The 21968-nt window shown below is 45.7% G+C and overlaps 1 protein-coding gene across 2 annotated transcripts in view; it reads right to left on the bottom strand.

Annotated features, from left to right (window-relative positions):
• NPC1 (NPC intracellular cholesterol transporter 1) overlaps positions 1-21968 on the bottom strand; it is a 54851-nt gene that overhangs the window by 7506 nt on the left and 25377 nt on the right. Inside the window, exons 7-20 of one of the 2 annotated variants that reach the window (XM_050767994.1) lie at positions 19623-19696; positions 18749-19170; positions 17272-17498; positions 14144-14244; positions 10186-10288; positions 6819-7008; positions 6207-6389; positions 5318-5432; positions 2858-2985; positions 2620-2760; positions 1991-2080; positions 1367-1557; positions 913-1028; positions 56-185 (exon numbers count right to left, since the gene is read on the bottom strand). In XM_050767994.1, coding sequence (XP_050623951.1) covers positions 56-185; positions 913-1028; positions 1367-1557; positions 1991-2080; positions 2620-2760; positions 2858-2985; positions 5318-5432; positions 6207-6389; positions 6819-7008; positions 10186-10288; positions 14144-14244; positions 17272-17498; positions 18749-19170; positions 19623-19696 — 2211 coding nt within the window. The remainder of the gene's footprint in view (positions 1-55; positions 186-912; positions 1029-1366; positions 1558-1990; positions 2081-2619; positions 2761-2857; positions 2986-5317; positions 5433-6206; positions 6390-6818; positions 7009-10185; positions 10289-14143; positions 14245-17271; positions 17499-18748; positions 19171-19622; positions 19697-21968) is intronic. The other variant, XM_050767995.1, reaches the window with a different exon arrangement.

Here is a 21968-nt window from a genome sequence, read left to right as displayed (position 1 = left end):
CCATTGCAGACTGAAGTTGCAGTGGACGCGTATCTGCAACGGCAGTAGCACTTACCCTTTGCCGCACTTGGGGTTGGGGTTATCCGAAAGGAACATGGGCAGGAATCTCATGAAGTCTCCCCCCTGCGGCCTCTGTTTGCCCTCCGGAGTCAGAGGCCTGCAGCGGACGCAGGCAGGGTCAACCACTGGTGGAGACGTGCAGGGAGGACTGTTAGAAGAATAGGTCTCCAGATTTTTTGTAACACATTTAAAAATACTGACAGTGAGGGGCATTACTTTCTCAACTACCAATTATTTTCCTTACTAGTGAGGGATAATCTTTCCCCTTATCTAAAAGCTTCAGCCATATGTCAATGTCATAGTTTAATGATCTGAAATACCATTTTCATCTTAGGCATACTTTGCATCGTTTTTGCCCTGAAGTAGGTCTCCTCCTTCAAGTATGGCCTTGACTGGTCAGAGCCCAGGGCGTCCATGTTTTTATTAAGAAAATTCCAGGGCAACCTCGATGCTCCTATAAAACCATAGGGCAAAGTGATAAAGAAAAGCCCTCCTCTGAGAAGCTAAGGCCAGGTACCAATCCTGAGAGGCAATCGCTGGAGTCAGGACAGGATGAGAAACCTTATCTGGAAACCACACTTCCAAGAAGTGGGCCTTGTTCAGCCCTGAGGGCAGCTGCCTGAGCCAGGAACCCTTGTTCAGCCTGCAGCCCCGAGGGCAGCTGCCTGAGCCAGGAATGACGTGACAATTTCAGAATGAATGACTGAGGAAAGGAACGATGACACAGGGAGGGAGACCCAGCTTTGATATACAAATAGGTATAAACTGAGGCACGATGCAAATGATTTTTAAATGATAATTTGAAAATTTTTCAGCAAAAAGGGAAAGATTTGGTAAAGGAGATGAAAGTACCTGAAGCATTGCAGAACTGGTCAGTGATGTTGTCCACTCGACAGCAAGATGACTGCGGCTTCACCCAGTCGAAATAATCGTCGATCCAGGACGAGGGGGCGAAGCCTATCCGGGTACTAGAGAGGAGAGACAGGGTTACTGAGCTGCTCCATAGGGAGGAAGTCTTCAGTTTCAGTACTTTTCTTAAAACTTCACTTCCTCTTCTACACTTTATGCTGCTAACAGTCAAAAGAAAAACTACATGAGCACTTAATGAAAACAACCTTCCAACTATTAGGTGGTAAATTAGTCCTTTCAAAGGTTTTGTTAAGGTAAAGCCAGATTTAACATACATTTTGTGTAAAAACAACTTTTCCAAGAAAGTCTATTCTCAGTGAGACATTTCAGGCCTGAGCTGATGGCCTGGCTGAGAGCCCCCCACTGCTTCTGAAGTACAAGACGAGGCGGTACTGACTAGTTGTCCAGCTGCGCCGCATTAAATATCTGCTGCACCAGGGAATCGTTGTTGCAGCCCATGCCACCGCACACCATGTTCTGCCCCTTGGGAGAAGTGTAGTCGTGCCCTTCCTCCAGGACAAAGTACACAGGCGGACCCGCATGCAGGTACTGACTCATGGATTTGAAATAATCCACTACGTAGGAGTCCTGAAAGACAAAGAATAGGAGAGAGTGACAGTACTCTGATAGTAACCAAGCAAGGTGAGGATCACGGAGAACAGGAGGGTGCCAGGAGGCTGCTGGCTGAGATGCCTCCAGCTGGACTCATGATTCCTAACACTGCCAGTCCTGCCCCAGGGCCGCAGGGTGCCCCTCCTGCTAGCCCCACAATCAGAAGAGCACCTCCTAAAGTAACCTCATAAGACCGGTTGTTCGTGTTCTGCAGCTGTGCCCAGAGGGGCTCAGTGAGAATGCCAAGCAGCCCACACTGGCAGTGCACTGGGCAGTTCTCCTAACCCTGGAAACCCTGTCACCATTCGCAGTTAGAAGCAGGCACTTGCTTGAAACACCCACATGCATGTTTTGAAAAATGTATTCATCATCAGCTAAAGAAGTTAAAAAGAAAAGGAAGTCATCTTACATCTGGCATCGAAAGAAACTGATCCAATCCAATATCTACTTTGTTCAGGACTGCGATGCTGAATGACAGAACACCCACAAATATTGCTATCTGGAACAACAAATGAATCACAAGACAGAGACTGCTGAGTATAATAAGCTTACAACCAGAAATAAAATCTTAAGCATATACAAAAAGCAGCATTTTTTTTAAATGGAAAAGCTTAAATGACAGGTTAGTAGGGAATACAGGGCAGTGGGTGAGACCACAGCACCCAGAGTCCAAGTTCCCGGGTGCAAAACCTGACTCTGCCACTTATGGGCTTAGTGACTTGGGGCAAACCACTTCACCTGTCTTGGCTTCTATTTCCTCATCATTAAAGGAAAAATAAAAGTTTCTTTGCAACTTTCTGTGAATCTGAAACTAGTTCAAAATAAAAAACTTAAAGAAAACTCTTGTTTATATGGACTGATAAAAGCTCATGGGCAAAACATTTTATCTATTGTTCCATATTTGCTTTTGCTTTTTTTTTTTTTTAAGATATATTTAACAGCTGTAAGAATCTCCTTCCCAGGCTGTCTGACTTCTTAGAAGGCGTGTGATCATCTGTTTCAGTGAGAGAAAGAGAAAAGCCACAGAGAAGCGCATACCACAATTGGTCTCATCCAGTCCTTTAGCAGAAGTGGAGAATAGGAGTTTTTGAAGAAGCGAAACAAACAGCTCTCTGAGGCCTGGACGCTTGTTCCATCTTCAGCACCTCTGACACAGCAAAAGATGTCTAGCCGATTTTTCTGAGGGCACAGAGGGGAACAAAGGTTATACCTGCTAGCTGCTTCCTCTAGATTCTAGACTCAAATTAAATAGACTATAATCCTGGCACCAACTTACCTCTTGACGATTAATGTCTAACCCCAAGAGACTCACGAAACAGGTAATCTGCAGAAGAAAGTCAATGAAGACTGCCAGTCCCGCAAAGAGAGAGAACGTGTGCACGGCTGGCATCACGGACATTGCTCCTGCCGGGGGAGAAGGGCTCTGCGTCACTTCTATTTACAGCAGGGGGCTCTCTGCAGGTCTTATGTTCATGTGCGTGTATAGATACAAGGAGCCAGCACAGGCCAAATGCATGAGAAGGCAAGCTGCGGCTGGACATTACACCAGAACTGGGACAGGAGGCAATAAGCCAGTGCTTTTCAAAACGCACTCAGCACCAGACCATTTGGGGAGCCCCATCCTAGCTAAGTTATGACAGGAATTCAACCCCAATTCTACTATACTCAGGTTCACGGCAAATTCATGCACATTAAAATTTGAGAACCACTAATAAAGGCCATTTCTTATAGTACCTTCTATGCTTCACTGTACAAAAGGGACAGTATTTTCCTTTTTTTTTTTTTTTTTTTTTAAGACGGAGTCTCGCTCTGTGGCCCAGCCCAGGCTGGAGTGCAGTGGCGCGATCTCGGCTCACTGCAAGCTCCGCCTCCCGGGTTCATGCCATTCTCCTGCCTCAGCCTCCCGAATAGCTGGGACTACAGGCACCCACAACTGCGCCCGGCTAATTTTTTGTAATTTTTAGTAGAGACGGGGTTTCACCGTGGTCTCAATCTCCTGACCTTGTGATCCGCCCGCCTCGGCCTCCCAAAGTGCTGGGATTACAGGCGTGAGCCACCGCGCCTGGCCGTATTTTCCATTTATTACATCAACACTATTAGCCTCCCAGTTTAGTTAACAGATAATCGACAGTCGAGTGAGGATCAGAGGCCTGAGGGTAAGACATGGAAAGTGCAAACTGGCAGCCCATGAATCAGATGGTTCCTATTCAGTCCACACTCTATCAACCCATCTTAAGATTAAAAAACTTTTTTTTTAGTAAGTTGCCAATATTTAACAATGACATTTTACACAAAAAAATCTAGATTCACAGCTTTTCTTGGAAGAAAAACAACAACAACAACAACAAAACAGACCTTGTAGCACTGGGTTGGCCACACAGAACTCTTTTCAGACAGGACACGTGTACTTGGGCTGCCACAATCCCTACTCGTTCCTACTGTCCCAAGGTCACTCCAACCTTGAGGCACAGTTTCTGCTGCTATTATCATCACACTTGCACTGGTTTTCTTATAATAGAAGTGAAAAAAAGAAAGTTTTTTTTTTTTTTTTTTCCTGCACCTGTGTTTGTCAAAAGGAACTACAGGGCTACAGGTTTCAAAAGCACATGGCTTTGTGGAAATGAAGAACAAGCTAGCGTTGTATCTGTGTTGAGACTACCACCTACGATGACCTTACAATGGCCCTGATTAAGCTGACCTTGCAGCCACGTAGGCACTGCAGTTTGTGGCCTGTGGACGGTCTTCTTTGGACTGAGTGATTCCAGTCCAGCCTCCTCTATAGTGGACAGAGTCATTTTGCTCTTACTACACTTCAGAGATGGGGTAGACAGCCCCCCTAGTGAGTCTATTTGATGATTCTCTATGTGAAAGAAACACAGAAGTGCTGACTTTGTTCCAGCTTATTCTGGCTCCTTGTAATGTGGTGAGTCAAGAGCTTCTGGTCATTAACAAGGCTGCTTCCCCAATGAGTTGTGTGCAGAGAAGAGAAAGACTGCCTTTGAAAACAATGGCAAACATCTTGTAAGCGAGTGCCTGTGGATTTGGGAGCTGCTGCTTAGAGTGTCATGTGGAGAAGGATTCGGTAGCTACTCAAGGATGCTATTTTCAACTATCAACATTCCCAGTGGCTACCAAAAGGGGAAAGTGGCAAGATGAACTCTAGGTCTCTTTCACCCTGAACCCCAACATCACTGCTGTCCTGACAGTTAAATGAGAAGGAAGCCACTTGCAAAATCACACCTAAGATACTGCTGCCAATTGTTCTGTGGTCCATTCAGTGATACTTTCCTAGTGCAGAACAAAGCTTTAAAAAGGAGACAACACAGGCTGAGCACGGGCGCTCACGCCTGTAATCTCAGCACTTTGGGAGGCCGAGGCAGGTGGATCACCTGAGGTCGGGAGTTCAAGACCAGCCTGGCCAACAGGGGAAACCCTGTCTCTACTAAAAAATGCAAAAAATTAACTGGGTGTGATGGTGCGTGCCTTTAATCTCAGCTATTTGGGAGGCTGAGGCCGGAAAATTGCTTGAACCCTGGAGGCGGAAGCTGCAGTGAACCGAGATTACACCACTGCACTCCAGCTTGGGTGGCAGAGTGAGACTCCATCTCGGAGAAGAGAAAAAAAGGAAAAAAAAAAAAAAATAGAGGCAACACAAAGGGACATGTTCAGATACCCAGCTCCTTCTTTCTCCAGGCTCAGCGAACTACAGGACTGGTAGGATTGAAAGCATAATTACCTAAGAAAAATGCTACAGTCTCAGAAAAGGATGACAGGAACATACTGGGAGCCACTTCTCCTAGGACCCTGCCCAGTTGCTGATCCAGGGTTTCCCCTTGAAGACGTTCATCTCTCTTTAAAAAAAAAAAAAAAAAAAAGCAACATTAAAATTTCTCAATAACAACACCACTTCTTGCTGCCTTGTGTTAACTCAAGGGTAAAGATAAATGATTAGCAGATGATTAGCAGTGTCTTCTAAGCATATAAACTTCGGTGGGGGACTCCAATGTTCTCACGTTAATTCACTCAGAGTATTTCTACACTACGCAGCTAGGTACCACGTGAGAAACTAAAGGGAAAGCTGAGCCACACTATCAGGAAAATACACGGGCGGCAGGGGACTGGACCACTGACCATCACTCTCAAGTGCACGGAGTCTCCGCCCAGGTCGGATCTACAGGATGACTGAGACCACCTTCTACAGCAGCTGGACACGTGTTGACCTTTTGCCTTTTTAGTGGCACCTTTGAGCAAAATGAATCTAACATTCTATACTATGCTGAAAATAATTTCAATAGTAGTCGTACCCAAAATATTTTCCAAAAGTGTGTTAGCCCTTCTTGTACACATGATACTATTTAAAATGAAAAGATACTATTAAAAGACACTATTTAAAGATACAATTTAAAACAAAATTCTTACTCTATTTCTACTATTTCATCAACCAAAAAGAGGGGTGAAATTCTTGGTCCTAAGATGTCCACAGCAAGTCAGGAAGACCGATGAGCCACACAAGGAAAGGAAACAAAACACCCTCACAGGCCACATTCACGAATGCGGAGCCCAGCAGCCATTCACACCCCGAAACTTGGACAGATGCTGAGCCCCGTGAGAATACGGAAGTATACCTGGTAGGCCTGCACCAGAATGAAGATGTTGTCCACTCCAACAGCCAGCACCAGGAACGGGATGACTTCAATCACAATGAGGGTCAAGGGCAACCCAATGTAGCTGAAGATGCCCAAGGAGCAAGCCACCGAGCTCAGCACGATCAGGATGCCCGCGATGCCTAGTGAGATCTTCGAATCCACCTGAGAGGGGCGACAAAGACACAATCACCAGTTAGTTACAGGGCTGTCTGTCCCACTTGTTACTAAAAGGTCCTCCTTTTTACTTTACAGGGCTGTATCAAACCTAGAGTTAAAACTACAATTATGTGTTTCAGAGAGGACTTGTAAACATTTCTGGGTCTGCCCAGGCAACATGTTATGCATTTGCATTCTTAGGTGATGGACTGGACAAATAAGAAAAAACTGGATTATGTGAAATAAACTTTAAGATAAACCAAAAAGCTGGAACTGAAGAAAACAGATGTAGGCAACAGAAATGTTACATACAATTAAAACATGGGGGAATTTACGGCAGTTTTAAACATAATGGATTAAGAATAAAGAGGCAAAAACATGACGTTACACTGTGCACTGCTGTTAACCTCTAACATATACATATCCCCCACTTACCAGAAGCCTGCGACAGCTTTTGATGTGCCCCAAGGCTAGGGAAATATATAGGAACATGATGGCATAGCTAATTACAACGGTGAAGATATCACTGTCACTTTCACGATTTAGCTCATCTTCAATACTTCGTTCAGCACTGAAGGAAATGGTCAGATTGGGATTCTTGTAGTTTCTCACCAAATTAATAAACCTAAAAGGTAAGCAAAATGCTATATTTTTAGTTAAAACTTAGTGACAGCTAAGTAAGAAACTTCTTCCCAACTTTCATGATACAAAGGCCACGTTTTCTTTTTTTTGTTTTGAGACCGAGTCTCGCTCTGTCACCCAGGCTGAAGTGCAATGGTGCGATCTCGGCTCACTGCAAGCTCCATCTCCCGTGTTCGAGTGCTTCTCCTGCCTCAGCCTCCTGAGTAGCTGGGACTACAGGCGTGCGCCACTAGGACCGGCTAATTTTTGTAGTTTTAGTAAAGACAGGGTTTCACCATGTTGGCCAGGCTGGTCTCAAACTCCTGACCTTAAGTGATCCACCTGCCTCAGCCTCTCCTAGTGATGGGATTACAGACATGAGCCACTGTGCCCGGTTCAAAGGCCATGTTTTCTTAACCTTTATCCTGCATTAGGATCCTTCATTTGCTTTTGTTCTTGTTTTGAAATAGAGTCTCAATCTGTTGCCTCAGCTGGAGTACAGTGGCACAATTATAGCTCACTGCAGTCTCGAACTCCTGGGCTTAAGGGATCCTCCTGCCTCAGCCTCTTGAGTAGCTGGCACTACAGAGATGTATCCCCATGCCTGGCTAATTTTAAAAATTTTTTGTGGCCGGGCACGGTGGCTCAAGCCTGTAATCCCACCACTTTGGGAGGCCGAAACGGGTGGATCACTGGGTCAGGAGATCGAGACTATCCTGGCTAACACGGTGAAACCCCGTCTCTACTAAAAAATACAAAAAACTAGCCGGGCAAGGTGGCGGGCACCTATAGCCCCAGCTACTCGGGAGGCTGAGGTAGGAGAATGGCGTGAACCCAGGAGGCGGAGCTTGCAGTGAGCTGAGATCCGGCCACTGCACTGCAGCCTGGGCGACAGAGCGAGACTCCGTCTCAAAAAAAAAAAATTTTTTTTGTAGAGATGAGGTCTTTGTCATGTTGTGCAGGCTGGTCTCGAACTCTTGGCCTCCAGGCACTCCTCCTGCCTCCACCTCCCTAAGTGCTGGGATTACAGGCACCATGCCCAGCCACTGCATTAGGATCTTCCATACTGGAGACTATCAGATTACAGGTAAGGTTCCATACATACTGAATTTAAGTTTAGGGTTGGGCACGGTGGCTCACGCCTGTAATTCCAGTACTTTGGGAGGCTGAGGCTGGCAGATCACCTGAGGTCAAGAGTTCGAGACTAGCCTGGCCAACATGGTGAAGGCCCGTCTCTACTAAAAATACAAAAATTAGCCGGGTATGGTGGCAGGTGCCTGTAATCCCAGCTACTTGGGAGGCTGAGGCACGAGAATCACTTGAACCTGGGAGGCAGAGGCTGCAGTGAGCTGAGATCATGCCACTGCACTCCAGCCTGGGTGACAGAGCAAGACGCTATCTCAAAAAAAAAAAAAAAAAAATGCATTCAGTCTACTAAATCAAAACCACAATGAGATAGCACTTCACACCCATGAAGACAGCTAGAATCACAAAGTCAGATAATAAAAAGCATTGGCGAGGATGCGAAGAAACTGGAAGTTTCATGGACTGCTGGTGGTGATATAAAGCACTATAGCCACTTTGGAAAATGGTCTGGCAGTTCTTCAAATTATTCAAAGTGGACTTACCCTATGACTCAGCAATTCTACTACTAGGTATGTACCCAAAAGAAATGAAAACTCACATCCACAACAACTTGTACTCAAGTGTTCATAGCAGCGTTATTCATGATAGCCAAAATGGAAACAGCCCAAATGTGCATCAGTTGATAAATGCACACAGTGTGGTATATCCATACAATGGAATGAAAAGGAATGGAGTACTGACACATGCCACAACATGAATGAACTTTGAGAATATTATGTCCACAACATGAATGAACCTTGAGAATTTTATGTTCAACAAAAGCCAGACAAAAAAGTCCACATATTATTCTATGCGCATAAAAGTCCAGAATAGGACAATCTCCAGAGACAGAGAGTATTTTAGTGGTTGCCTAGGGCTGTGGATAGGAGGATGAAAAGATGGATGGTGTTAGTTAAAGGGTGCAGAGTTTTATTGTGGAGTAATGAAAATGTTCCTAAAATTGACTGTGGTGATGGTTGCACATATATGTGAATATAGTAAAGCTATTGAATTGTACACTTTTTTTCTTTTTAAATTTTTCTTTTTACTTTTTTTTTTTTAGAGACATGCCTCACTACATTGCCTAGGCTGGTCTTGAACTCCTGGCCTCAAGTGAGCCTCCCAAAGTGCTGGGACTACAAGTGTGAGCCACCATTCCCAGCCTGAACTGTATATTTTAAGTGGGTGAACTGTATGATGCATGTACCATATCTCAGTAAAACATGTTTTAAAAAGTACTGGAGGGTATAAAGTGCAACCTGGTCTCCAAAGTCCTCTCTTCCCATTCTCCAGAGGTTACAAACACAGTTAATTTCTCAGGTCATTTGCTTGATATTTTTTTCTAAGCATGGACAGCAGCATAAACAATATATATTTATATAAATATACATTGTGAACCATTTATTTACTTCACTGTCTTTTATGACAGCACAATATTCTATTGTATTCATTCCTTATTAAGTACATTCAGCATGGTCCCAAGTTTTGCTGATAGAGAACAATGCAGGTGGCTGGGTGCAGTGGCTCACACCTGTAATTCCAGCACTTTGGGAAGCCGAGGAGGGTGAATCATCTGAGGTTAGGAGGTCAAGACCAGCCTGGGGAACATGGCAAAACCCTGTTTCTACAAACAAATACAAAAATTAGCTGGGTGTGATGGCATGCACATGTAGTCTCAGCTACTTGGGAGGCTGACGTGGGAGGACCACTTGAGCTTAGGAGGTTGAGGCTGCAGTGAGCTGAGATTGAGTCACCGCACCCCAGCCTAGGCAAGAGTGAACCCAGTCTCAAAAAATAAATGAAATAAGTAAAAACAATGCAAGGAACCTTTTTTTGCACACTTTTGCATTCCGGTGGAGGGAGAGATGTTTAAAGCATCTGCTCAAAGGTAAACGTATTTACAGTTTCTACTTAGCATCATTAGCACCAAGTGAACAAAATTACATAACTCAGACCTGCCATTGGTTAATTTAGAAAAGGAAGTTTAAGTGCTTGCTGCAAGTGTCTAGCTTCCCACAATGCAAGGACAGTCTGCTCACACCCATGAGTGACTCACTCTTTTTCCCAGGCCTGGGCCCTCTGGAGCTTCTCTGTATCATTATAGTAGTTATTGACAGGGAAGGTAATCACAAGGGCAGTGGCGTTATTGTAGTTTTGATCTAGAAAGGAAAAATGCATCAAAAAGCAGATTACAAGCATGCAGAACATTACACACATACCAGGGGAAAAAATCACAACACAGATTTCTCAGTGGAGCTATGGACTGTATCTCTGTGCTCTAAGGATTAAACAAGAGTTTGCTGAAGGCCGGGCGCAGTGGCTCAAGCCTGTAATCCCAGCACTTTGGGAGGCCGAGACGGGTGGATCACGAGGTCAGGAGATCGAGACCATCCTGACTAACATGGTGAAACCCCGTCTCTACTGAAATACAAAAAAATTAGCCGGGCGAGGTGGCAGGCGCCTGTAGTCCCAGCTACTTGGGAGGCTGAGGCAGGAGAACGGCGTGAACCCGGGAGGCGGAGCTTGCAGTGAGCTGAGATCCAGCCACTGCACTCCAGCCTGGGCGACAGAGTGAGACTCCGTCTCAAAAAAAACCCAAAAACCAAAAAACAACAAAAAAAAAGTTTGCTGAAATAGTTTTTATGTACTTCAGTGAATGAATAAAAAGGATTTTTTTATCTGAGGTAGGCATGGTTATCATTCAGGAAGAGTAATTCTTTTTATTCTTTTATTTTTAAAGGATACAGTACATGCATGTTAACAATTTCAAACAGAACAGAAAGGTGTTTACTGAAAATTCTCTCTCCTTCTCCAACATCTATTTAATTGTCTTAGTTCTCCTCCCCATACCATCTGCGAATCTTTCCAGAGCCGCTCCACACACACAAGCACACACACGGATTCTTCCCCTTTCCCTCTTAACCACACAAACCGTAAATACTATTCTGCACATTACATTTAAAATTCTGTATCTTGGAGATGCTCCATAAAGAGTTTCCTTATTCTTTTCCTACAATATTTTCTAGTATTTTTAGCCAATCCTCCCACTGATGAGTAGTTTTGCAATTTTTTTCTATTACAAACGAAGTTACTATAAATAGCCTATAAATATTTTAATGTGTAAAACACATACTTATAGAATCAATTCTTTTTTTAGGGGGGCGGGAGGCAGGAGAGGGGGACAGTGTCTTGTTCTGTTGCCCAGGCTGAAGCGCAGTGGTGTGATCACGGCTGTCTGTGGCCTTGACCACCTGAACTCAATCAGTCCTCCTGCCTCAGCCTCCCAGTAGCTGGGACTAAAGGTGTGCACCACCATTGCTGGTTAATTTTTGTATTTTAGGTAGAGATGGGATTTTGTCATGTTGCCCAGGCTGGACTTAACTACTGGGCTCAAGCGATCCTCCTGACTTGGCCTCCCAAAGTGCTGGGGTTATAGGCATGAGCCACTGCACCTGGCTAGAATCAATTCTTAAAGCACCATCACTGAATCAAAAACTATGTACATTTCTAATTTTGATAAATTCTCCCAAACTGCCTTCCAAAGAAGCTGAACTATTTTTCATTCCTTTTTTTCTTCTTTTTTAGAGACAGGGTCTCACTCTGTTGCCCTGGCTAGAGTGCAGTGGCACAATCACGGTTTACTGAAGCCTTGACTTCGCGGCTCAAGCAATCCTCCTGCCTCAGCCTCCCTTTTCATTAGTCAAGAAAATATTTACTGAGGCTGGGCGTGGTGGCTTATGCCTATGATCCCAGCACTTTGGGAGGCCAAGGTGGGTGGATCACCTTCGGTCAGGAGTTCAAGACCAGTCTGGGCAACAAGGCAAAACCCTGTCTCCACTAAAAATACAAAAAATTAGCTGGGCCTGGTGGTGCATGCCCATAATCCCATCTACTTAGGAGATGGAGGCAGGAGAATTACTTGAACCCAGGAGGCAGGGGTTGTAGTGAGCCGAGATCATGCCACTGTACTCACTAGCCAAGGCAATAGAGCAAGATTCTGTCTCTGAAAAATAAAATAAAAACCATTCTTTTTTTTTGTATTTCTTGTTTTGTTAAATTTCACATGGCCTCACGCACTCTTCTTTCAGGTTATTGATCATTTTCATGAGGTTTTTTTTTTTTTTTTTTTTTTTTTTTTTTTTAGGACAGAGTCTTGCTCTTGTCGCCCAGGCTGCAGTGCAATGGCATGATCTCGGCTCACTGCAATCTCTGCCTCCAGGATTCAAGTGATTCTCCTGCCTCGGCCTCCGAGTAGCTGGGACTACAGGTACACACCACCACGTGTGGTTAATTTTTATGTATTTTTAGTAGAGACGGGGTTTCACATTTTGGCCAGGCTGGGATGAGATCTTTATTTATTATGAAAATGCTGTCTGCTATGCATACTAATATTTTTGTCCAGTTTTTTTTTGGCAAGGTCTCGCTCTGTCACCCAGGCTGGAATGTGGTGCAATCTCAGCTTACTGCAGCCTCAACCTCCTGGGTTCAAGTGATCCTCCCACCTCAGCCTCCCAAGTAACTGGGACTACAAGCACGCACCACCACACCCAGCTAATTTTTGTATTTTTTGCAGAGACAGGGTTTCTCCATGTTGCTCAGGCTGGTCTCAAACTCCTAGCTCAAGTGATCTGCCCGCCTCTGCCTCCCAAAGTGCTGGGATTACAGGCGTGAATAACTCTCGGCCCAATTTTGTTTTTTTAACTGTATGTTTATTCTCCACAAATGAAAATTCATGTACTCAAATTCATCAGTCTTTCCTTTTGGGGTTTCTGAGTTTTGTGTCTTGCTTAGAAATATCTTTTCTACTTAAAAATTATTTTTTAAAATGCCTCCTGTATTTTCTTCCACTTCTTACATTTCTTTTACTTTTTTTTTTTTTTTTTTTTTGAGATGGAGTCTTGCTCTGTTGCCCAGGCTGGAGTGTAGTGACTTGATTTTGGCTCACTGCAAGCTCCGCCTACTGGGTTCACGCCATTCTCCTGCCTCAGCCTCCCTGAGTAGCTGGAACCAAAGGTGCCCACCACCACACCAGCTTAATTTTTAAAAATATTTTTAGTAGAGATAGGGTTTCACCATGTTAGCCAGGATGGTCTCAATCTCCTGACCTCATGATCCGCCCGCCTTGGCCTCCCAAAGTGCTGGGATTACAGGTGTGAGCTACCGTGCCCAGCCCAGTTCTTAACATTTCAATTTTTTATCCATCTGGAATTTACTTTGGTGAAATGAACAAGGCAGAGATCAAAGTCAATTGTTTCCCCTATGGCTAGCCAGTTGCTGACACCATCCCTTTTCCACCAATTAGAAATGGCGTTTTCCTCTATGACGCAGAGTAAATTTTAAATACAGATTGCAACTTCTCCCCTGCCACTGAGTGAGGAAGAAAACCTATCTGGGTTATTCACTGGCTGGGCAAAACCTGCTGAGCCTGTAATTTGGCTTAAGATGCCAAAGGTGTCACATGAATCATCGCCTCATTTTATCAAGTACAATTGGTTCTAAAGTGCTACAGGAACCAGCAAAGAGCAAACCAGCTGCTCTTCACACTATAAGAGTGTCCAAATACTCAACTAACGGTTTAGAAGGAAAAAAATCCATCAACTTTGTTTCTTCTTCCACATACCTCACATACTAGCTTTTCTCCATCACAAGGGTTCTTGTCTGAGGTCCATGAGCTCCCTAGAGGGTCCATAAATGAGCTTCGAGGGCCCAGGACCTCCTTGAAGCTGAACAACAATGCAGAGGTTTGCAATTGCATTACTCTGGGGAAAGGTACTCAGCCTTCAACAGCTTCTCAAAGGCATGTGTGATCTAAAGATGGCTAACACAATCCACTTCTTTTAAATCTGGAATGAAACCCAAACCCAAAGCCAAAGGAGATACTATTTTGGGATTCAAGAGGTAGGAAATTAACAAAACTGCCCAATTTATGAAATCTTCATAATTACCACTTGACGCTAATGACAAAACCGAGATGACTTTACCTAAAAGGAAAAGTCAAAGCTTCTCTTACTTACCATCATAGCCTCCCAACACAAGCCATGGGAACACTGGTCCACCGAACGTACCCAGACAAGGATCATGGAGCAAACTTGTATCATTCAGAGAGGCAGGGGCCCTGTCAAAAAGTTTAGAAAACACTTCCCAGTTAGAAGGGCCTCAAGACATTAGAGACCTAAACATTTACACAACGAACATTTGATGAGGCTGGCTGTATTCTAAGGACAACATGGGCCCCGAGGTTTCTCAGTTGAATAATACAGCTCAGCACTCACCTTTGGGAGCTCAGAATCCCTGGGCAAGAGGCAGGCAAATACGGCCCAGTGCCATCAGTGGCACACGGTGCATGGTGCTGCGCAGGCACAGAGAAGGGAGCAAACACTAAAAGGCAAAACTGTAGCCAAGAGGAAGAGACTGGACAGACCCAGACCTCTGAGGATGAGGGGATTTCACCAAAGAGGGAGGACAAAAGGGTGTCTCACAATTACAACTGTGGGAGGAAAAAGGGAGGGAGAGAGAACAGTGAGAGGGAATGAGAGCAAGATGGTGGTTTAACAAGTCTTGTATGCCAGGTATGGCGGGACGCCTAATCCCAGCTACTCAGGAAGCTGAGGCAGAAGGATGGCTATAACCCAGGAGTTTGAGTCCAGCCTGGACAACATAGCAAGACCCCATCTCTTAAAAAAAAAAAGAAAATAATTCAAAGAAAAGATGTCCTGTCCTAGAGCATGGGGTGCCCACCAAGGGGGCTCCTGAAGGAGGGGGCCGGTCTGGGGAGAGTAATGGACAGACAAATGCAAAATAAAAGGACTCAGTGCCAGTTAAGTAGTTTGAATTTTTATTCTGGAGGCACTGGGGAACAATGAGAGATTTCTGGGAAAGAAATGTCATGAGCTGTTTTACAAAGCTAGCTCGTGTGGTAAAGTGGAAGAAGGTCTGGAAATGGCAAAGAAACAGGAAGCAGATGGAACAGTAAGTGAAGATGTTAGTGCAATGGCCCAGGCGAGAGGCAACTGGCAGTGCAGTGCAGACAGACAGCTGGCCAGTGGAGAGGGAACCAGCATTTCCAGACAGACCATCAGCTAGAACTTGGCCAGGTGCTGAGAAGCTTCTGCACAGGACCCGCCCGTCAGAGCAGATGGGTGACGGCATGAGGGAGGTCAGGTGACCTGCAGCGAGCAGTTGAGTCCCCTCATCCACAGCAGAAATCTGAGAGACCATCCAGAGGCTCAGACCCACAAGAACCCCATGAGGAAGGCAAGGGCGAGACAGTATTCAGGGATAAAGCCTCAAGTCTGAGTAACTGGTAACTGTCACTGCCTTTAAACGAAATGGGGAAAAGAAGCAGGTCAGCGTATGGTTCTGGGCAGGCCACCTGCCGTTACTGCAGGACCCTCAGGTGAAAAAGTCCAGGAAAAGCTGGAGGGAGAGGAAAGGGGACAGCGCTAGAGGCGGGCCTGGGGTTATGAGGATGCGCACAAGCTTAACTACAAAGCAATTCAGGTCCCTGCCGCCAGGAGCCGGCCACTCCCTGCACTGCTTCCACACTGGAGGGAACCACGCCCGCTTTGAGGAAGCACAAGGCTCACGCACCTCTGCCCCCCTCATTTTTCTTGACTTTTATCTGTGCAACAGAGAGTAAACTATAAAATTTATGTAACATTAAATGGTCATCCAACTATCAAAATTATGTAACATTAAACTTTTTTTTTTTTTTCCAGGTAGCCTGTACCGTCTACCCTGTGGAGAAAGCCGGCTTAGGGTATGGAGCATAAGCTATTGCGTTTTCCTGAGTATAACTCATGTTGTTAGTGGTGATATTCTTGAAACGGAGTAAATATAGCCCAACTGCATAAAAAGTCTTACTCTAGTAACAAACAAACAGAACTTAAGGTCAAAGTTCTTTAGAACCAGAAGTGAGAGTCCTTAGCTCTTGAGAAGTAGTTGGCTGAGCAGTGTCCTTAAAGGCGACAAGGAATAATTTCTCTGTTCCCATGCTGAAGAAATAGCCCCTGTGGTTGCTCAACTGGCTGAACAAATGCCCCTAGGCCAGGTCCCGAGCATTCGGGGAGAGTAGGCCCATCCGGCACCGTGCTGCTCTTCCCCTACCGGAAGAAGCCTTAAGATTCCCCCACAGGTCACCCAAGCAGAGTTTCCTGGGGGGACAATTCCCAATTATAAATGCACCCCGCCCAGCTAGACACGCCTCCTAAGGGAAGCAGCTGCAGGGCCCTCCAATCTAGAACTGTGGGCCTGTCCTGCCCCAACTCCTCACAGGGAGGCTGCCTCCCAAACAGCTGGGGCACTACAGGGGAGCGGGCTATATATCTGAGAGAGAAGAAAAGGCACCAAAGGCTCCTTTGTCTTTAAATCTTGTGGGGGGTGTGACACATGACACTGTGTTAGCGACCCAGGCACGAGGTAAAGGGTAAGGGGCAGCTGCACTCCTCAATCACGCACCACGAGGGCTCCCTGCCGGGGCTCTGCACTTGCTGTTGGTTCTGCCGGGAACGCGCATTCCTGTGATGGGCCCAGCTGTCCTCCTTTCCTCTCCCTTTGTGCACATCTCCATGTTTAAGCAGTGTACCCCCACTCTGTCCAGCCTTAATTTTCTCCTCACAGCACTAATCTCTAGCTGGCATGATAGCGTATGTGATGTGTTCATCATCCGTCTCCCTCCATTAAGATGTAAGCTTCCGGCTGGGTGTGGCAGCTCACGCCTGTAATCCAGCACTTTGGGAGGCCGAGGTGGGGGGGATCACTTGAGGTCAGGCGTTCAAGACCAGCCTGGCCAACATGGCAAAGCCCCATCTCTACTGAAAATACGAAAATTAGCTGGGCGTGGTGGCACACACCTGTAGTCCTAGCTACTACTCAGGAGGCTGAGGTATGAGAATCGCTTGAACTCCGGAGGCAGAGGTTGCAGTGAGCCCAGACTGCGCCACTGCACTCTAGCCTGGGTGACACAGCAAGACCCTGTCTCAAAAAAAAAAAAAGAAAAAAAAAAAAAGATGTAAGCTTCACAGGGCAAGGACTTGCTCTGTTTGCTCACCTCTGGGTTATGCTCATAAAACAAGCTTATGCCCATATACCCTAGGTCAGACCCAAGAATGGTGTCCACCAATGACTGTCTCTTGCCACTTACCGTACGCAGTACAGAAAGTGCGTGTGGTAATCGGCATACACAAAGAAGTCGTCCCCTTTCTTGTGATCCAGCACGGAATGGCTGTTCTGGAAGTAATTTAACACGCTCATAATGGTGCAGTTCGTGTTATATGGTGAGAGCGGGGCCAAGCAGATGTCCTGAAGTGTCACAGTCTCATTGTTGTAAGAGGCAGTAATGTTTTCGATGGCTATTTGTAAGTCAAGAACCTGAAAGAAGATTTCAAAAATAAGCAAACCCAGAAACACATCACATTTCTCTCAGATCTTGACTAGTCAGTATTGCCCTGAGGGGTCAGAAGACAAAGAGTATTTGGGGAAAATACTTCCTAAGACGAGGGAGAGCATTAAGGCGCGATACATTAAGAAAACGGGTCAGGCCCACTCTAACAGCAAACCGGTTAGAGGCGTCCACAGAGGCGGCAGGGGGTGGGGGGACACCATGACCAGAACAGCTATCAACACAGGACACACAACCATCTCCCTCTACCCTGCTCCAGCAGTGGCCAGCAGGCCAGAGGGGAGAGCGGAGGGGTCTCCTGGTCTCCCTGACCCTCCCCTCAATAATAACACAAAACCTCCTGCCTTGCTCTGCACTACAGCCATTTACATATGTCCCCTTATTTCCTAACATAGAAGATGATCTTGGAGGTAAATGACTATGCTGTTCACCTTCAGCAACAAGCTGGAAAAAGCAACAGACAGTCACCGGGTAGAGAAAAGATTCTATCCAAGTCTTAGGACCATTTTAATGCTTTTCAAGATTTCAGATTTTCTTGTAGACATGAGCAATGTTTAAAGGAAAAACCATGTGATTATACATTCATTAAAAAAGAAGCGGGTATAGTTTATGCACAGGTACAGTTCTCCAAGGCAAGTGTGACAGGGACAATGGGAAGGTTTACACGCCTTTCTAGGAGCAACAGGATGGATCTTGCCCCAAATGCACCTGTCACCAAAAACAGGCTGGGTGCCCACATTCAGGCAGTGATAAGTTCATTCCTACAGGTTGGATCAGGGATGGTGACCTGGCACCTCCTTCCTCAGCCCCCAGGACAGCAGTAAGGGCTTCATGCCTCTGGGTCCTTGCATATTACTTTCAGTTACCACCAGAAAACATTCGCAAACTCCTAAGGTGACTTCCTAATAAATACATCCTGCCCCAATAGACAAATGCCACTGAAGTCTTCTTTCTCTGCTCATCTCAATTTCAAGAAAAAGGCAAGATCTACTATCTGAAGTAAATACAAAAGTGAGCAGCAATAAATATTTTCATTAAGTTCTACATCATTCACTTTCTTTTAACCTAACTTAAAGGCAGCTTTGCCATTATATGCTAGAATTTTCAAGATATACTATGACATTCAGCCCCAAATCCCCATCCAGCAGTAGTCAACATATAAAAGCCAGCAAACCACAAGGTCCTCTGGAGTGACTTATTTCTTCAAACAGCAGGTTACCTGGTGCAATATCTGTATGTCAAGCGGAGGTCCAAAGGGTACATCGGCTCCCGAAGGGTACGGCTGGTAAGTGTGTTTGTCAGTGAGAGGGGCCCGGATGATGAGCTGCTCCGTCCGGAAGAAAGGCCCAAAGTGCTGGTCAAAGTACTCCTTCTCCAGGCGAGCCTGGCTGCTGGGGGCTGACCAGAGGTCAATCGGATTGGTTGTGACCCGGACAAACACCAGGCCCGACGAACACACAGCAATGAAGACCAGCGAGAAGAAAATGACACAGCCAGGGTTTCGGACGCAGAAAGACCCCCAGCGTGTGAACAGCCGCCTCAAGCAGCCCTCAAAGGCTGCACTGACAGGGTCGCAGCAGGACGCCTCTCCTGGAAGAGCGGGAGAGGAAGGGAGGGTGGAGGTTAAGAGCCAAGCCATTCCTGAAAGTCGGAACAGGGAAAGCATTAGCTGCTGTCTCATGGCAGGAATCAAGCCCACCTGGGGATACATATGAGACCCCTGCCCTCAGCTATCTATCTGCTCAGCAAAGTCACCTTTATTGGCTGCCCTCAATGAGCGCTGTTCCCACCCCACAGATGAGACACCGACACAGGAGCCTCTGAAGGGTGAGGTTCAACCCTGCCCTGCTATTCCCACTCTTGTCCTGCTGCTTTCGCGCCTCCCCAGCTATGATTAATTACTCGGTTCTGCTGTGCCACCCTGACTAGATGGTAGGGCCACAAAGGCAAGGACTACATCTGCCTTGGTCGCAGCCGTGTCCTCGGCACTAGCACTCCGCCTCATCCACTGCCGCAACCCCGCTGAGCAAACGAATACTCTCATGACAGACAGCATCATCTGAACCCTTTTATTCATGGACAAATATGCCTACCTTTGTCACTTGCATTAACAGAAAAAGCTATATTGCTATCGATGGGAGTGTACTCGGAGACAAAATACCGTTTTCTGAAAAACAGAAGAGAGGAAATAGTATTAGTGGACTTCATCACAATGAGGCTGTTGTTGGGACATTCCTGTAATCCCATGAAATGCTTTCTTCCTCCTCTTCGCCTCCTCCTCCCTAATTACTGCCTTCTTTCCCCTAAGTTTCCTTGCTCTGGGAGCCTCTGTTCACCAGTCTCAGGAGAAAACTTAAGAAGATATTAAAAGAACAGTTAATAAAGGATAATTTCACCTTGTGGCCCTCATTTTATTTAAAACTTTTAGGTCTTTTAAGAACACGCTACCGGGCCGGGCGCAGCGGCTCACGCCTGTAATCCCAGCACTTTGGGTGGCCAAGGTGGGCGGATCACGAGGTCAAGAGATCGAGACCAACCTGGCCAACAAGGTGAAACCCTGTCTCTACTAAAAATATAAAAAAGTTAGGTGTGTGTGGTGGTGTGTGCCTTGGGAGGCTGAGGCAGGAGAACTGCTTGAAACTGGGAGGCGGTGGTTGCAGTGAGCTGAGATGGCGCCACTGCATTCCAGCCTAGTGACAAAGACTCCATCCCAAACAAACAAACAAACAAACAAAAAACCACGCTACCCCTTCCAGTAGCAAAGAGCACACCTAGTGCGCAGATCTTCGTTTCTACATACCGCTCTTGAATAAAAGCAACCAGAGCTCCTGCAAGGCAGGGACAGGGAAAATATAAGATAAAGCTGGGGATGGGAGGTGTATGTAAGAACACAGAAGGCCGGGCGCGGTGGCTCACACCTGTAATCCCAGCACTTCGGGAGGCCGAGGTGGGCAGATCACGAGGTCAGGAGATGGAGACCATCCTGGCTAACATGGTGAAACCCTGTCTCTACTAAAAATACAAAAAATTAGCCAGGCGCCTGTGGTCCCAGCTACTCGGGAGGCTGAGGCAGGAGAATGGCGTGAACCCAGGAGGCGGAGCTTGCAGTGACCTGAGATCGCGCCACTGCACTCCAGCCTGGGTGAGAGCGACACTCTGTCTCAAAAAGAAGAACACAGAGGTCAGCCAGAAGCCACTCCCAATGGCCCAAACTGGAAAACTTTGAGTAACAAGATAAATGACAGTGTTGGATACAACCAACAGAATTGAAAGTCCATGATGTAAATAACTGAGTAAATAAATGAGGGAAAAGGGATAGCTTTCTGTACAGAAGTCCAGTTAGTACATGCAGAGGAAGAGAGGGAAAGAGAAAAAATATCACCATTAGGTAAACACCTTAGTTATAATTGTTGCAGACAAGACCCAACAATGAATGCTAAAATCAGTGGTTGACAGTTTGAGGAGGAACAAAATATTAGCATAGTCTCAAAGCATCTTCCTCCAAGATATTTATCAATTACGAAGGGAAAAGCAGTAACTTCACAGTGGAGCTATCCAGCAGATATCACCTTGAGCAAGTGTTCATGGTTAACATCACCAGGAAAGAGACACATCAACATCAGGGACCCCGACATGATGCACCGAGAAAGACATGATGTGACTTCTGTGATGTACTTGTCAAAACACCTCATTTCAATCTCATCATGAGAAAATACCAGATAAAGCCAAACAGAAGGACATGCTACAAAATACCTGACCAGTATCATCAAGAGTGTCAAGGCCAGAAAAGGAAAGACTGAGGAACTTTCTGTCACAGATTGAGGGGACTCATAAAACACAAAAATGTAATACGGGACCCTGAAACAGGAAAGGGAATTGGAGGAAAAGCTGGTGAAATTGGATTAAGATCTGCGGTTTAGCTAATAATAATGTAATAATAATGGCATGTTCATGGTTTTGATCATTGTACTAGGAATTATGTAAGTTGTATCATCGGGGAAACTGGGTAAAGGATATACACAAATTCTACCATTTTTGCAACTTTTTGGTTAAGTCTAAAATTATTTCAAAATAAAAAGTAAAAAAAGTACTGTCCTAAATTAAGATGCAAATATCTAAAAGGACTATAGTACTGCATTTAATTAGATTTGAACCTGATTTCGCTCATTTGACTCTGACATCTTTTTTTTTTTTTTTTTTTTTTTTTGAGACAGAGTCTTGCACTGTTGCCAGGGCTGGAGTGCAATGGACTCCTGACCTCGTGATCCTCCTGCCTTGGCCTCCTAAAATGCTGGGATTACAGGCGTGAGCCCCCGTGCCCAGCCTTTACTCTGACTTTCTAAAGAATGAGTGGCTGGCTGGACGCAGAGGCTCATGCCTGTAATCCCATCACTTTGGGAGGCCAAGGTGGGCACATCACCTGAGATCAGGAGTTGGAG

The sequence above is a fragment of the Macaca thibetana genome, chromosome 18 (genome assembly GCF_024542745.1).
Source record: "Macaca thibetana thibetana isolate TM-01 chromosome 18, ASM2454274v1, whole genome shotgun sequence".
Lineage (NCBI taxonomy): Eukaryota > Metazoa > Chordata > Mammalia > Primates > Cercopithecidae > Macaca > Macaca thibetana.
This window is presented reverse-complemented; position numbering and strand designations above follow the sequence as displayed.